Below are 16,186 nucleotides of genomic sequence, written 5' to 3' on the forward strand. Positions count from 1 at the left end.
CTTGGTGATAGTTCTGTAAACCGAGCGTGAAATCACAAGCAACAACTTGTCAAACAGTCTCCAACAGAGCTTTCATTAGTGCAAGGAACAGGTCAGCACCACGATCGGCTCATCAAATGACCCTGAAATACCTCCTGAGAAAATCGAAGGCATGACCTCAGTGATGGACGAGCAAAAGTTTAACAAATGTTGACATAAAACATAGCGTCTGTATTTGTTCCTGAGCTTAAATCAGAGTTTGTTTAAGCAGCAGCAGCAAACTACTTCACCAAATGTTCTTTTAAAAATTAAAAACAGTGAAGTTTTATATATATACAGTATATATATAATATTTTTTTTCCACCAACGAGAACTATTCTGCGACAGCTCAGCATTCATGGGAATCACTCGTTCTGACATGTTTAATAAATAGGATGTGTATAAATGATCATGAGTGTGACTCCACAGTAAAGTACACATCATTATGTTTTTCCAAATATTTATTATGTCAGCCACGGAGAAATCATTCAAAAAGAATAAAGTTCCTGAATACTATAGAAGTATCTTGGTTCAATGTTTTTCCTCTGCGGCATTCATATTTTGTAAATCAGGATAGAAATTTGAATATTTCAAGGGGCCCACTTTATTTTTAGTTAAATGTGTGTTTTCATTGATGGACTGCTGTGATGTGATGTGAGGTGTGGAGACAGTGGCTCCATATAATGGACAGCGATGATTTGAAGATGGAGGACATGGACATAGTTGGTGCAACAGTAGAAAATGCAGGCGAGAGGGTGAGATGATATCAATTTATGTTTCCTTCATCAACAGCTATGTTGTGTTTATTATTTTATTAAAGATGTTATAAATGCCTTGTTGAGGAAAAACTAAAGAATTCAATAACATTTCCCATAATATCTTCATGATAGCATATAAAGAAAATGGTCAATGGAAATGTGACATATTTTATATTCCATGTACTGCTGTACTGGTGAGTTTGAATGACAGAAGTTTAATAACTCAGTTCACTTTAAAAAAAATAAATAAATAGAAAAAAAAGAAGTGAATATGAGAAAACATTCCATTAAAAACGTCTTAAAATCACAAACATGCAAAGTGACGTATGTATCATGATGATGTTTCTGAGTATGAAAGCATCGAAATCACTCTGACCAGTCCTCCGTATAAATACAGTGGCTGGGTACACAATCAACAGGTTGTCATGAAGACTGCTTACACATTAATGTGGAAAACCTTTTCCTTAGGAAAAAGAATAAACAACTTTACCATGCAAGGAGGTAACAGGTATCATCAACTGCAAATTGCTCTGAGGAGGTTGGAGAAAATATACAGCATAAAGTGGAAATGCACTTTTATAGAGCTCTTTGTAAAGACACACTTCAGTAAAGCCAAGATAATGCACAAATGACATGCTTTTGCATAGAGATTTCATAAATAATGCTGAGTCTGACAACAAGAGATGACTTAAAGGGGAGAAAACTGAGCACGTAATGATGCAGAGTCTTTAAACACTGTATAAAGTGTCAGGTGACGCTTCAATCTGTGAGGTCCAGACACCATGACTGCTCTGTGCTCTGAGTCTGGACGCCAATACTGGAGCGACGAGACGACGCGCTTTCGCTGTCCCTGCTCTCCATGGAGGCCCCGTTCCCCAGTAAGCACTCCAGACTGGTGTGTTCCACGGCAGACGGGCTGCCCAGTGGGAGGTGGGGCTCAAGCACACCTGGTCGCGAAGATCCTGAATCCAGAGAGGAGGCAGAAGGCTGGCAGAGCAACACGGGTGACGGTGCAGAGACGGGATGGCTCGACGGGTGTGAATCCTGCACCGGAAATCTATTAGAGTCCTCAGTCTGGTTACGAGGCATCAGAACACAAACGGCCTCGTTGGAAGCCTCTGAAAGGTTTAGATGGGACTCGGGCGTCGTGCAGAGATCGAAGAGAGAGCCGGGCGACGAGTCCAACAGACTCTGCGTGGAAGCACCTGCAGGAGCGCTGGACAGAAAGCAAGGAAATTCATCAGTGTCAGCGGGGGGCTGCAGGCACAGAGTGGGCTGGGACTGACTGATGGTGGGGGCGCTGGCACTGAGAGGCCTGTTGCCAGAGTCTTCGTGCCCAGCATGAGGTTCAGAGAGGTCGGTCCACAGATGAGTGGCCTCGCTCTCTGAGCTCTGACAGAGGGGTAGGTTTGAGTTTGAGGGCGGACTGGAGGACTGAGTCCGGGGGAGGCTCTCCGTTTGGATTTCAACAGATCCGCTGTAGCTCCACTGGCCAGCGCCGACGACACTATGGTAGCCGTGGCTCCCCGGGTCGTTGTGAAGCTGGCAGGCGGAGGGAGTGAACGGCAGGCCGGCGTTGGGGGCCGTGGGAGGACTAGAGACCATCTGAACGCCGTACGAGTAGTAAGGGAAGGAGGCGTTGCAGTGACGCACAGACACGTGAGCCTGGAGGAGGTGCATCATGTGGTGCAGCCCCTTGGTGAGCTCTGACACTTCCAGGTTTAATGCACCCATCTGAGCAGAGAAGGCGAAAACAATTCAGTTATGAGATTATAAGATGAGCGACATGTTTACACAGGGAGAAAAGTAAGACATTAAAAAAGAATTCTATCCACTCCTGTTGAGCTTTTCGAATCAGAAAACTGGTTTCAAGAGAGTGAATCGAGGGAAAAGGGGGCTGGGTTGTAATCAACCCCCCCCCCCCCCCTTTTTTTTTCTTACTACAGATTGTCGAGTCAGCACAACTGACGGTTCTCTGCATTGCAGAAGTGCCCTGCTGATTAATTATTATTGTCTTCAAACAGCACCTACCTGGACCCATCTGGGTTCTGCTGCTGCACCTGCTTCCACTATTTACAGTCAGATTAAAAGTGCAGAGACAGACGAGCAGAAATTAACTCTGCTTGATCGGACTGAATGTTTGTCGTTCATCGATGCCAGCGAGGCTGAAATCAGAGGAGATGCTAGAAATGCAACTAAGACTTAAACTATTAGTTTGTTGTGCACCAAATACATGAACACTGATAATGAATACTTGTAGATTTAAATACGCGTGTATAGTAAATTTTAAAGATGTAGATTTTCACCCTAAATTACTGTTGAAGGATTTCTAGACTTCATGGATACACCATTACATGTCAATAACACGACCACATCTCTTGAATAAATGTGTGAAACTGATGCAAATCATACAGATTTTAATGCTTAAAAAAAATCTTTAGTTTGGCTTTGACCCGCCTTCTGATATTGGCTATACTTTAATGAATAATATTGTCCAACAAAACAGAAAACTTACTTTTAAGTTAAATGCTTCATTGAGAATTGAACAGGAAATGTTTTGCTGAAGCATTGAAGTTAAACAGTATGATGGTCATGTGATCGGAGTAAAGACCTGAACACAGAACTCATTCATCAAATAGCAGTAACGTCAATTACCAAATATATCCAGTTGCCTGAAAAAGATTGAACAGAAACAGTAAATCTGAATTTAATGTCGACAGTCTCATGTGTTTTAATTAACTAATGATGGCCTTCATGCGTTTTTGTTTTCTTAAAGGGAATTTTCCAGACCAGAGGGACAAAGTCAGTCGAGCTCTCTGGGGAACTGAATCTTCAGTCTACATTATCTCCGGTCCCATAAATGTTAATGTTTGTTTCGGGGGCTGTGTCTCACCTGAAGGTTGAGCTGAGTGATGCTCTGCCTGACCTCCTCCGTCTCCAGCAGCAGAGCGGCGTTAGGCTGTGCGGCGTCTGCAGGGAGGTGGAGGAGAACATCTGAATATCACAGTCAGGAGCAAACTACTACTTTATCAATATAAGATGAACCACAACATCATACGTCAGCTGAACAGACATCATGTAATGGATGTGTGAATAGATTCTAATGTTGAGCTTTTGCATTGGTTCTATTTGTACAGCAAATCATCTTTCAATGCCCGGGTTGTCGTTTCAATCCTCTATTTCATCCTGTGGATGTGTCTATGCAGCACAGCCATCAACATTAGTGTGTGAGTGTGTGAGAATGGTTGAATGATCGTGTAACTGCTGAAGTGGAAAAATGTGTAATATAAGTTGGACAGTGTTCAAGATGATCTCGACTGATCTTCAGAGTCTGTGTAAAGTCAGCACTGGCAGCATTCATCTTTTCACATATTTACAACTGCACAGCCTCGGGTGTCAGGGTAGAGTGCAATACCTGGTATTAAGAAAAACAAAAAAAAACAGTAGACTTTCATTAAAGAATGCTAGAAAATCAATGTGATTTATAATCTCTAGAGCTATTTTTAGCTTTGGGTCCATAGGTTTGAAGAGAACGCCTCAAAACACCAACAAAGTTTCGTTTTTCAGGCAAAACGTTGTTTCTATACATCTGCTGCTGAAGCACTTTCTCAAATGAAGTAACTTTGTTGAACCTGGACTGAACTGGACGGGCTTCCTGGAAGGACAGCAACTCTCGGTACAAAAGGTGAGACGCTCTCAGCCCTGCTTTGACCTCACTTGTCCTTTAGCATGTTCTCTGACTCCTTGCTCACCTGGCTGTCATTTCATTCTGCTGTGTTCTCAGATTTCCCCAGAGGGAGGCAGACCCGCCTCGTGGGATCCATTTTTCCCCCTGCAGCCATCTGGCACCCAGGTGACCCTCGCAGCTGGTGGGCGGTTTGACTTACCTTGGGTGCTGCCTCCTGCGCTGGCGTTGGGCCCGCTGTGCTCCACGCTGAAATGGAACGTGTGCCCGTTGTCTTCGATGCCGTCTACAACCCTGGCAGAGGGGGGTGAAGTGAAGGGGGAGACGGGAGTTAATGTAACTGTAGAGCTTTTTCAATTATCACTGGAGCCAGCGGAGGACTCCGGATCGTGCCATGAGAGCTGCCACTGGCTGCGGCCGATGTTGGTTCCAACACGAAGAGAGGAGGCCGGTCTGAAGGGGTGGACACTTGAGCCCGGTGATCCAACACTTACCCATATCTAGAACCTACCGGATGACTTAGGGATACATTATGAATACAGATGGCTGGGGCAGGAGGATAAGGTTTGCTGGTGATAAAATGCAGTGACATCTGTTGAAATATGCAATGCAAATACTCTCCATTTACGTTCGGTACATGATGGAGGCTTTCTCAAGCAGTTCTGTACTGCAACACCACACTCAGACGCTCACATTGTGTGGGACTATTAGATTCAGCCTGAATATACAGACAAATTATGATGACAACACAAAAACTTAAATCTATATCATTTGGGCTTGCATTTTCATCAGTTTAAAACAGATAATATAAGCCAGAAATGGGAAAGTAAAGCGAAAACTGAGCAAAGGGCAAATCAAACAATATGAAAAAATAAGAACACGAGCATGAAGCTTTCAATTTTCTTTCTCGAAGGTGAGAACTCCTCAGGTGGAAGAGATGTGGGTGATTTTATTGTAATCGATGTATGACTTACAATCAGAACACATAAAGCTGTATCAACCTGAAACATTACCATTGTTTTAAATCGTACAACAATCGGTTTCATGTAGTTGGCCAGAATCACAAAATGTCATGTTGTTAAACACGTGTTTCTATGATTGTATCTTTACATTGGATGACAGGTTGTACCAACCTGGGGCTGAGATCTGGAGGTCCAAAACAAGTGACGGTGGGTATGAGCAGCTTGGAGGGCCTCTGCTCAGCGTCTGGCTCGTCCTGGGCTGAAGCTGAGGCCGAGGCAGGAGCTGAAGTGGGACTGCTGTGGTCTTTTTTTGACGGAGGCTGTGGCGACGATGAGCTTTGCCCCCCGAGGAAGCCGCGGCTAAGGTTTGGCGAGCGGCACCGCCGCAGGGCGTTGAACTGCCGCAACTCGTCCCCGAGGAGGTTCCCCAGGGAGGTGCGGCGCACGGGGCTGGCAAAGTTTGGCAGCAGGAGGTTGCGGCGGGAGCGAGTGGCTGGAGAGAGGTGGGCAGAGTCGTCGAAGTCGTCACCCTTAGTTTCCACTATGGAGGGAAGCCTGGATTCCTGCATGTGAGAAAACAGTGACACGTGTCGAAATTGGACAAAATATAGAGTCCAGGATGGTGTCGAAATAATAATAACAACAAAAAAAAGAAGAAGCCTGATTTCAATTCCTGTCAAATAAAACCCAAAATAAATCAAATTCATAATGAGTTTAAAAAGCTGCACCTGAACAAGCTCATTTTGAAAAACAAACATTTATTATAACCTGAGGTGACAAGTTTCTTCATGTGTTTAACGCTTCTGATAAACAGCAGCCGCTTTGTTATTCTAATGAGTTACAGATAATTATATTTTAGTGACACAGCTTCAATCCTGTTAACAATCTGTTTCGCTCCCAACACAACGTCACGAGGAATTATTGTAATAACACACAAAGCGAGAACTGTGAACAGAATATTCTGATTATCAATAATAACAAGCAAACAGTTCGTAGTGAATTGTTTAGCTCACAAGGTTTTCCATCAGAACTGATATTGACCCAGTTAGTGAGTCGACTCCTGGGACCCCCCACCCCCCCCGCTCTCTCCTTGCACTGCAGACTCACCAGCATTTCAGTTTCCCCCAGAAACAAACAGGAAGCTCACCTCCAAACAGCTTTCACACACATTTTTGAGCAATGTGTCACAGTCCTGCTTACCAAACATTTAATAGCACTAAATAATAATCCTAATTGTTTATTTTTTATAAGTTGGCCGGGAATTCACGTCTGACAACATGTGGAGAAGTGTGATGAATTTCCATCGTACTCACATGATGAAGCCGCGGCGACCTTGAAAATCTTCTGAAGCCCTGCAGTAGCAAAGACACAACGGGGGATTACACACGAAAAAAGAAAAAAGAATAAATACAGTAACAAGCATGATGCATTCATCAGTTTCACTTTTAAATCTCCATCCACCCTCGACACCAGACCTTGGCAGTGTGCAGCCTGCAGGCCACATGCTGCCCTCTGGCCGTCTCTGACCAGCCCACATGAGGTCAATGAGAGAAAAAAAAGAATGAAATAAAATTAAGCGTACATGCTTTGCTTGTTTTTTCTTTTTATTTCTATATATTTATTATTACTTAAATAATTCTTGTAGGTGTAGGTTAAGTGTTTACTATATGTCACCTGGCTAACATATAGGCTTATTTTGAAAGAATTTTGAGAATATTTAAGCACTTATTGAATGAAGCCAGAGGTACAGATGGACTTTTGAAACACAGATCAGTGTTTTACAATTTTCGTTGTCAATAAAGGACAAAACCGACAAGACATTGCCATTGCAGAGCAGCTCACCAATACAATACAACGTTTTTACATTTCAGATGTATTACCCCATAGTGGTCCTAGGAAAGTGGTGTAACCCCTGACAACATGGACATTCCACACAGAAAGAAAGAGTTAAAGCAGGAAAATCTTGAAGTGGACAAAATTAAAATAAATCTAAGCACCATTAGACAAAAGAATTTGTGGAAAGACGACTGTGTACATTACAGTAGTTTTTAACAAACGTTTCACAATGATTTCAATCTTCTTTTTGCACTCGGTTGCGTCAGAAACCCGGCAACAGTTGGACCGTCTGCCAGCATGTGGATAAATTATTAGCGATTTAGCATACTTACTAGGTGGGTGGCAAATAAAACTGCAATGCTGTGAAGGTTTCCCTCACGTGTGAAAAATATGCGTCTAAGAACGAGGCTCAATGTGACGGCGCGAGCTCCGTTCTCGAGCTCTTTGATGAAGGAAACCATTGAGGATATGCAACAAAATTTAAGCCTCCAGCGAAGCAGAACAGCAACTTTCAAGGTCGTCGCCACGAAAAGGACGTGAAAACAGAATGTGGCTGTGAATCTTTGCAAGTGGAGCTCATGTGAAAGGCAGAGGAGGCACATCTGTGAGTCAATTCAGGACGGTGGCAGCGTCTCCTCATCAGGAAAACTCACCCGGGGCAAAAAGGAATGATTAACCATCCAGCGAGGAATATTGGTGCCAAACGACATTAAATGAGCATCAAATATCAATTAATGTGGCACTGATGCAACACATGTCCCACATAGCAAAGTGAGTCTGTAGGGACCTAACTGTTGGGGAAAGGACCGACTCTGATGAGTGGCTGTAATCTATCATAAAAACTAAACTCAAAAAGTAATGGGAACTTATGAGTGGGAAATTGTGTGTAACGATGCTTTGTGGCATTTAATCATATGCTGTTGGTAACAGCTGTTGTCACATTTATTCAATCCAATTGTATTTATATAGCCCCAGATACAACAGTCATCTCTAGATACTTTTACAGAGAGACGATGCAAATGAAAAAAAACGCCTTTTATTCTGAAAAGCCTTTGCAGAACGGGGCTCAGAGGTGGAGACTTTCTGCTCCTCCGGTTAGCAATAGGGGATATAAAGATATTTATAAGGGACAGGCAATTGTGGTTTGAGCAGCAGAGCTAAGCATATGTGTAACACTCATGAGAAAATGTCTAAGTCTGGTCTACTAATGCCAAATGGCGTATTCATGTTGGGTGAGTGGCGGAAAAGTGAAGAAAGTGAAGAACTGTGTGTAGTTCCTCCACACACTGCAGCAGCTCATATCTGTTAAAGAAATACATTTTTAACTATATCTGATATGAGTGCATGTCTCGCATTTCTAACATGATTTCATGTCCATGTCTGCTGTCGAGCCTGACTTTTTTCATGTTTGTGTGTTTTCACTGTAGAGCACTCTGCGAACAACTGTTCTTAAAAGTGCTGTTTGAGTTGTTATTGCCGTAGTTCCGTAGATTCGTAGATTTAAATCTAGCATATTCTCTCAATGCTCACTGAGAGTTTAGAAAGATGAATATACCAAAAAAACTAAATCTTGAAATTGTTGCTGTGGGTGAAAAGTTACAAGTGAGATTGTGCAATTTTTTGTTGCATGAATCGTCTCAGAATCAGATGTCAGCGGCTGATCTTGGACAGTTTTGCAGTTCATACAGAATCAATGATCCAGCAAAGTTTAAGATAAACTAATTCCATTAATGCAATGCAGTCTGACAGTACAGTCACCTCAGACGGTTGTATGTCACCTCCTCTCTGTGATCCTTCGGACTCCGACAAGTAAATATTTACAACTTGTTTTGCGAGTATAAGACACTGAAGGGATTCCCGTAACCCTCCACTGACCAGCTTGCTCTTCATACTCCATGACTTGTGACTACTTAACTCTCCCTGTGGTGACACGGCCGTTGAGGGACAACTTTTGGAGACACTGCAGCGTCCCTGGTGCTGGGATGACCTACCCAATCCATCCAGGACAACCAAGTCCCTCCGTATCCCTCAAAACGCACATCCTCTAACAAATGAGCATCAAATCCTGAGTCAAACAATCGACCTTGAAGTCTTTGTTTGAGCTACTACATGGGAGCTGCTCAGAGTGGGGCTCCATGAATGAGGAATATCTGAACTCTAACTTTATTTGTTGAGATACTAATACAAATATCTATAATCATGATCGAAATCACAAACATTTTACAGGTTTAAGCTGCTTCAGATGAGACATCCAGCCGCAGTTTGCCGAGCAAATAAGCTTCCAAACTTTTACAGTCTTGACCAGAATCCAGAATCCTTCTTCGGTAGTGGAATGAAAGTTTAATGACATTTAATTACAGAGTTGACAAAAATCCCTCATTTTCCATCTGGCAGTGTGTTCTTTTTGTTTTGTTTTGTTTTGCTATACTGTAATGAAGATAAAGTAGTCCCCTCTGGATACCTTATCCTGTAATAGGCATTTCTACAATCTGTTTCTTTGGCTATTTCAAAACAAATAATTCATTGCTGTGCAGTCAGCATACCACTCTCTCATATCTCTTGAGTGTAAAAGGACCGCCGATCCTTCAGCAACTCCCACCTCAAATGTTGATGAGTGTAACTATGAATTTTACCCTGTGTGTGTGTGTGTGTGTGTGTGTGTGCATTTACGTGTGTGTGTGTGTGTGTGTGTGTGTGTGGGTGTGTGTGTATGTGTGTGTGTGTGTGTGTGTGTGCATTTACGTGTGTGTATGTGAGGACTCGGTGGAGCTTGGCAGGCAGGTACTTGATCATTCCTTCACCCTGCGCTCGAGCAGAAACCCAGAGCAGATGGTGTGAGAGACGTGTTTTCTCTAGACCTCATGACATGCCACATCCCAAAAAGGCTCTCTGACTCTCGGAATATTCCTTCATCTGTGGCGTCTACAAATCCAACACACTTTGGTCGGAGAGGTCGGACGATAATAAACTTTTTCCTGTTAAATTGGCTTTCTTAAAGCGTTCGTATGAGGTGGAAAATTCTGTTAATGTGCCTTTAGGAAATGAAACTGCTTTTTATTTTGAAGCCCTCATTATTGCAGCTCAAGTTGTGTTCGCTCAGCTTGACTGACAAAAAGACACCCGGCAATTTACTCCACCAGCACAGATGTCCCCATGCATCGCGCTCGAAAACAAACAAAAACAGGGGGGGAAAGAGGAGTATAATTAATTAAACTAATGAGCAATAAAAACTGCAAATAAATTAAATGGCGAGTGGGAGCCATGAGGAACGCCCTGTTGGAGACTTTACAAGAATGAACATGGAAAGAAAGTCCCCGGGAGCTCTGCCAATTTAGTCAGTCAAAGATCAAATATAAATATGAGTTTAATTGTTTGCATTGTGTGGTTGCCACATAAATCAGTGAATAAACCTTGTTATGTTTGTTGGTAATACATAAATACATTGATTCTTTTAGATAAATGTTCAAAACCAATGTAGGTGAAACAGGAGTGTTTGAATGGATTCAGATCAGCTATTGTAGAGTCTACAAATTGAATAGCAAAATGAACCATATAACACAATAATGGAGGCTCCTGCACACTATTAGATACTTTACCGTATTGTTTTGATCTATATGAATTTCACCAAGTGCATGAATTTAGATCAGTGGTACACTTTTGATTAAATGATAGTGACTGGACACATTGAACATTATATTATATTGCAACTACTTGTTAGGACTCTGTGTTAGTTATATTCTTAAACTAAAAATAATATTTCCGAGCTTGGAGCAAGATGTATCGAGCCATCAATAACTGAAATATAATCTTCAATGTGCATCACTTTTGAGTGGATCTGGGAACTCCTGCGAGGAAGAGGAAAGAGGGCTTAAAATAGCAGGTCATAACGATGTTGCCCACAGTGAGGGTGAAGGATGGCTGCAGGGTAAAGGAGACAACCCCAGAGGAAACGCACAAAATCACACGTGAAATATAGAGATGATAAGAAGTCAGGTAGGAGCGAAACAGTGAGACAGTGATTGGGTATTGTGTCTGGAACAGAGGAGAGAGCCAGCCTGGGCATGTGAGACCGCACGATGTCACCTTATCTCTGCAGGGCAGATGGTTTTAACAACATCATGCACCAGCCCACTTGCAATTCTTTGCTGCTGAATTTGACAGCAATCAGTGAAAAATCCTCTTTCGTTTCCCGCAGCATTAAAACTTGTCAGGATCAGAAAACCCCCGGTTAAGACTTGCGAGGTCCTTTGCGTTCAGTCAGATGTTGCCTAGCAACACAAATGGTAGAAAATACGAAGGTCACGGACTGATGTTAAAAAAAGAACGTAAGACTGAGTCGAACTACACGTGGAACTTCACGGCTGATCTTTTTATTTTGACATGCAGCACTTGTGTGTTTTTGCTTTCCACAATTGTAAAAGTTTCTAAGTGGATCTCGGTTCCTTGTGTTATCCATTCCAATCGCACCACATGCAAAGTGTTGGGTAGTATCCCTTACTTATGCAATGTCTTCTTAAATAACTGGCGAGGGAAACACGCTGCACTGCGAGGAGGTCAGTGTCCGTGTGTAACGCCCTCCTGCTGGGCTCTGGGGCGGTGAGTGGAAGCGATAGGGGTGCTTGACATTGGCGAGTGCGTATGGTAATTGGTGTGACAATCAAAGCACATACAACCTTTTGGTCACAAAGGAGAACAAGAGTCAACGAGAGGAACAAAGGCAGCTAAGGGGCACAAATGGGCTGTTTAATTGGCTCCGCTTCACCACACTTTTATGTAGAAAGTTAAGTTAGTTTAGTAAGACGCTGCACTTTATTCCGAACCATTTTCTATAATGCAGCATTTTAGGAATATGTTATGTTTGATGTGTTGCTGTTTGTTCATATTTCAGGCAGTGAATGACTGAATACAAGGAAAGTGGAGTTTTTAAATCAACCGAATTGACAAAAGAAAACACAACAGCTTACTTTGAAGTAATCCTTTTGGTACTAGTAGTCAGTGTCGGAAACATTAAAAACATACGGTAAGCTTACATTTCTACTTAATTTAAATACAGAGTGTCTTTAATTAAACACAACTGCCCCAAATCTCATATCCCTTTCTCAACTAAATTAATAAACCACTAAATGCTAGAGGGGGACTGGTTATAAACAGGTCTCTATGATCTTTTTGGTAGAGAAGGTTTAGCAAAATTGTACTTGCGCAATCCAGACACTCATCCCACAGATGCATGTCCCTTACAAATGTAACACCGTTTAAGACAAACAGGCATTCCCATAGTATACGATTTATTTCCTAAAAGCACAACAAAGGAATAATCGAACACAAATCCCTTCATTTGAAATGATTTTTGCATTAAACATAAGCAACATAAGCTCCTTCTGTGGATCAATCAATTACTGTAATTCTACTTGTGATTTAGAACAAAAACAAATATAATCAGCGATAATGCTTCGTGTAATGAGTGTGTTCAGTACCTCGTCTTGGCTGCCCTCGCGCAGGTTATAGGTGAGGTTGTTGTGGATGTCGGAGGCAAACACGCTGGCGTATTCGGGGTAGAGCTCCAGCACCTCCCTCAGGCCTCGCACACCGATGTACTGGAGATCACAGTAGGTGAGCGCCTTCACGTCAGCATTCGTTTTGATCACCTGGTCGGTTCCAGGCAGGTCGGATCCAATCAGGTCCCCTTTGCCTAAAATTCAAAAGAGAATGACTTTCGAGCTTTATGTTTCCTCTGCAGTGTACAAACACACAAAACATGATCCACTGACCTAATATAGCCAGGACCATGCAATCCTTCAGCACCTCCAGAGATCCAGAGCAGACAAAGTAGTTGGCATGCAGTGCATCACCCTGACGAATCAGGTACTCCCCAGGGACGCAGAAAGAGGTTTTTATATGTAGGGAGAGCGAGCGCAGACAGCCCCGGCTGGCCCCGTTAAAGACCGGCAGCTGGAGGATGTCCTTATTCAGATGCATGGCGATGTCAGCCCGCAGCTCGTCAGGGAAGTCGTGCAGGAGCTGGGGATATGTGACAGATGTGATGAGGTGTGACACAGATTGGTAATTAGGGGATGGACTGTGCTGCCAGCAGTTACCCTCTTTTGAATTTCAATAGGATATCAATTGATGTCGCACAGCCGGCCATGTGTTGTACAAAATCATAAACAATTACAGGTTTAAAGGGCTCGCGCTGAATGTCTAAAGAGGCTCCATTGTTCAAATGCCATGAAAACGATGCCTTGAAGTGCTGCAGGAACCGATTGTACCGTGTCCAAAGGTATTACATGACAGCCACAATGAAAGGGCTTCCTACCTCGTTGGCATCTATGCCATTGTTGACAGACCAGGTAGTCTGGAAGTACTCTAGCATGCGCTGCTTAAGCTGCTGGGGCAGACTGTGGACACGGATGAAGTCCTTCAGGTCCTTCATGCGTGTGTGGTAGAGAGAGCGGCGCGAGTACATGCGCTGGATGATGGCCGTCACGTTACCGAAGACCAGGGCGTGCATCAGAGCTGAGAGACACAAAATACAAAGGAATCACAGAGTAAAACTTCAATAAGTGCAATGAATTATTCCTTCCCGGCTGACTATGAGCAAAGAGCAGGAAACACTCACACACACAGTCAGTAGTTTATCTCAAATGGTTGTTTCTAGACTATTAGCATTTTATAAGAAAGCTATTTCTCCAGAGTCAAGTTTTATTATTTGACACTTTAGATCAGTAAAGCTGAAATAATGTTCTGACTAATTAAACGTCTATTTAAACTTCACACAGAATCATCACCAAGTTCAACCAAGACTTGAAACTATGAATCTATGATTGTTAATAACCACTAAACTACTGTGCGACACTGTACAGAGTTTACAATTGTAAATTAAACTTTTTTTTCCAGAGGTGCTTGACTGTGAAATGTATCTTTGACTTTAATGATCATTCCTGAATTAATGTAAAATGTAATTTGCTTCTTGATCCACACAGTTGCACCAATAAATTACAGCGTTGTTTACTTCGTCCTTCTCACAAAGCTGTAAAATAAACACGTAATTATCCTCTGGGCTGTTGCACAAGTAATTGCCATTTGTGCTCAAATCATCTCTTTTTCTGGGATATAAATATGGCGACAAGCTGCGATTTATAGGTCAGCCAAACCATTCAACCCACTTCTGGCTGATTTCTTTCTTTTTCTTTTGCACTGCTAGGAACCCAAGTGTCAGACATACCGCCAATGAGCATGGTGCAAATGGAAAAGATCTTCTCAGCGTCGGTGTTGGCGCAGACATTGCCGAAGCCCACACTGGTCAGGCTGCTGAGGGTGAAGTAGAGGGCAGCGATGTAGGAGCTGCGCACCGTCGGGCCGCCCACTGTGCTGTTAATGTAGGGGGTTTCCAGACGCTTGCCCAGCTCATGAAGCCACCCTTGTAGGAAGAAGCACGAGTATAGATAGTGCATTAGTTATGGGTGCTTGATAGTTTTATGTTTCTTTTCTCTTCTATCAGCTTTGTGCTTGATGGAGGCATCAGAGAACGGATGTAATATCGAACAAAACACTAGAGTGTATGTTGGTGTGTGTGTGTGTGTGTGTGTGTGTGTGTGTGTGTGTGTGTGTGTGTGTGTGTGTGTGTGTGTGTGTGTGTGTGTGTGTATATTGGCTGGCATGGTCATGTGGGACAGGGCAGAATTAGCCAGGCTTCTCGAGAGATGAATAAGAGTCTTAGTCTTAATTAGCAGGTGTGACTTAACGTCCCTATTGACACGATGCCCTCTCATAAGTGAGCACAGTAATGCGCACACACACACACACACACACACACACACACACACACACACACACACACACACACACACACACACACACACACACACACACACACACACACACACACACACACACACACACACACACACACACACACACACACACACACACACACACACACACACACACACACACACACACACACACACACTTCATTGGGCCAGGTGTCTAATTTTCTTCTACCTTGCACTATGTCATATGAAGGCTGTTAAGCAGAGGGAGTAACCCAATGCTTGTTAGCAGCCTTTTCTTTGTTGTTGATGAACCCATAAAATAGACAGATTCTTTGATCTGCTCAGACGGCAGCGTAAATAATGAGACAGGTTTTCGGCTGCTTCTTGCATAATTTAAAGAATAAAAACACTAATGCTCGGCTTTTATTTGGTCTCCATTTTCAAACAGGCACACAAAGGAGACATTAGCGTCCAGCTTGCCTGCCGGCCAATTTCATATGGGTTTTTGATTTAGTTTCAGATGGTTCTCGTTAGCACAGCGTGTGTCCATCTCCGTAACGCCACTGCGCTGAGCTGAACACCCAATGTGTGAACCATCACTATTTATAGCTGAGTGGAGAGAAACCAAATATGCTCACTGGATGGGTAAAAATTTAGTGTAGTCTTAATTAATGTATGCTAGAATACACCTGTAATAACTAACTAACTAACTAACTAACTAACTAACTAACTAACTAACTAACTAACTAACTAACTAACTAACTAACTAACTAACTAAATAAATAAATAAATAAATAAATAAATAACTAACTAAATAAATAAATACAGTTTGGACAGTCTTAGAAAAAAGATATAACATTTTATTGGCTGTATAATACAAGTCTTTGACACAATCCACCTCCACTGGGGCTCGAACAGAGACTCACCGATGTCCCACGTCTCATTAGTCTCCATCTCCTTGCGTCCAATCATGTACCAAATACAGGCCATCCAGTGCGCCAGCAGGGCAAACACAGACATCAGCAAGGTCAACACCATGGCGCTGTACTGAGAGTAGCGGTCCAGCTTCTGGAGGAGACGGAGGAGGCGCAGGAGACGTATTGTCTTAAACAGGTGGACCAAAGACGTCTGAAGAGGAGGACCAGGCACAGAACG

At 42.9% G+C, this 16,186-nt stretch overlaps 1 protein-coding gene across 1 annotated transcript in view; it reads right to left on the bottom strand.

Annotated features, from left to right (window-relative positions):
* Positions 1–1,535: 1,535 nt before the first annotated feature.
* LOC308118416 (voltage-gated delayed rectifier potassium channel KCNH4-like) overlaps positions 1,536–16,186 on the bottom strand; it is a gene marked incomplete at both ends in the record, with an annotated part of 37,585 nt that continues 22,934 nt past the window's right edge. The window contains 10 exons of the mRNA XM_080477819.1: positions 1,536–2,510; positions 3,670–3,746; positions 4,664–4,755; positions 5,595–5,986; positions 6,737–6,775; positions 12,734–12,948; positions 13,028–13,277; positions 13,573–13,772; positions 14,482–14,676; positions 15,958–16,159. Coding sequence (XP_080333945.1) covers positions 1,536–2,510; positions 3,670–3,746; positions 4,664–4,755; positions 5,595–5,986; positions 6,737–6,775; positions 12,734–12,948; positions 13,028–13,277; positions 13,573–13,772; positions 14,482–14,676; positions 15,958–16,159 — 2,637 coding nt within the window. The remainder of the gene's footprint in view (positions 2,511–3,669; positions 3,747–4,663; positions 4,756–5,594; positions 5,987–6,736; positions 6,776–12,733; positions 12,949–13,027; positions 13,278–13,572; positions 13,773–14,481; positions 14,677–15,957; positions 16,160–16,186) is intronic.

This window comes from Lipophrys pholis (genome assembly GCF_963383615.2).
Source record: "Lipophrys pholis genome assembly, chromosome: 1".
Classification (NCBI taxonomy): Eukaryota; Metazoa; Chordata; class Actinopteri; order Blenniiformes; family Blenniidae; genus Lipophrys; species Lipophrys pholis.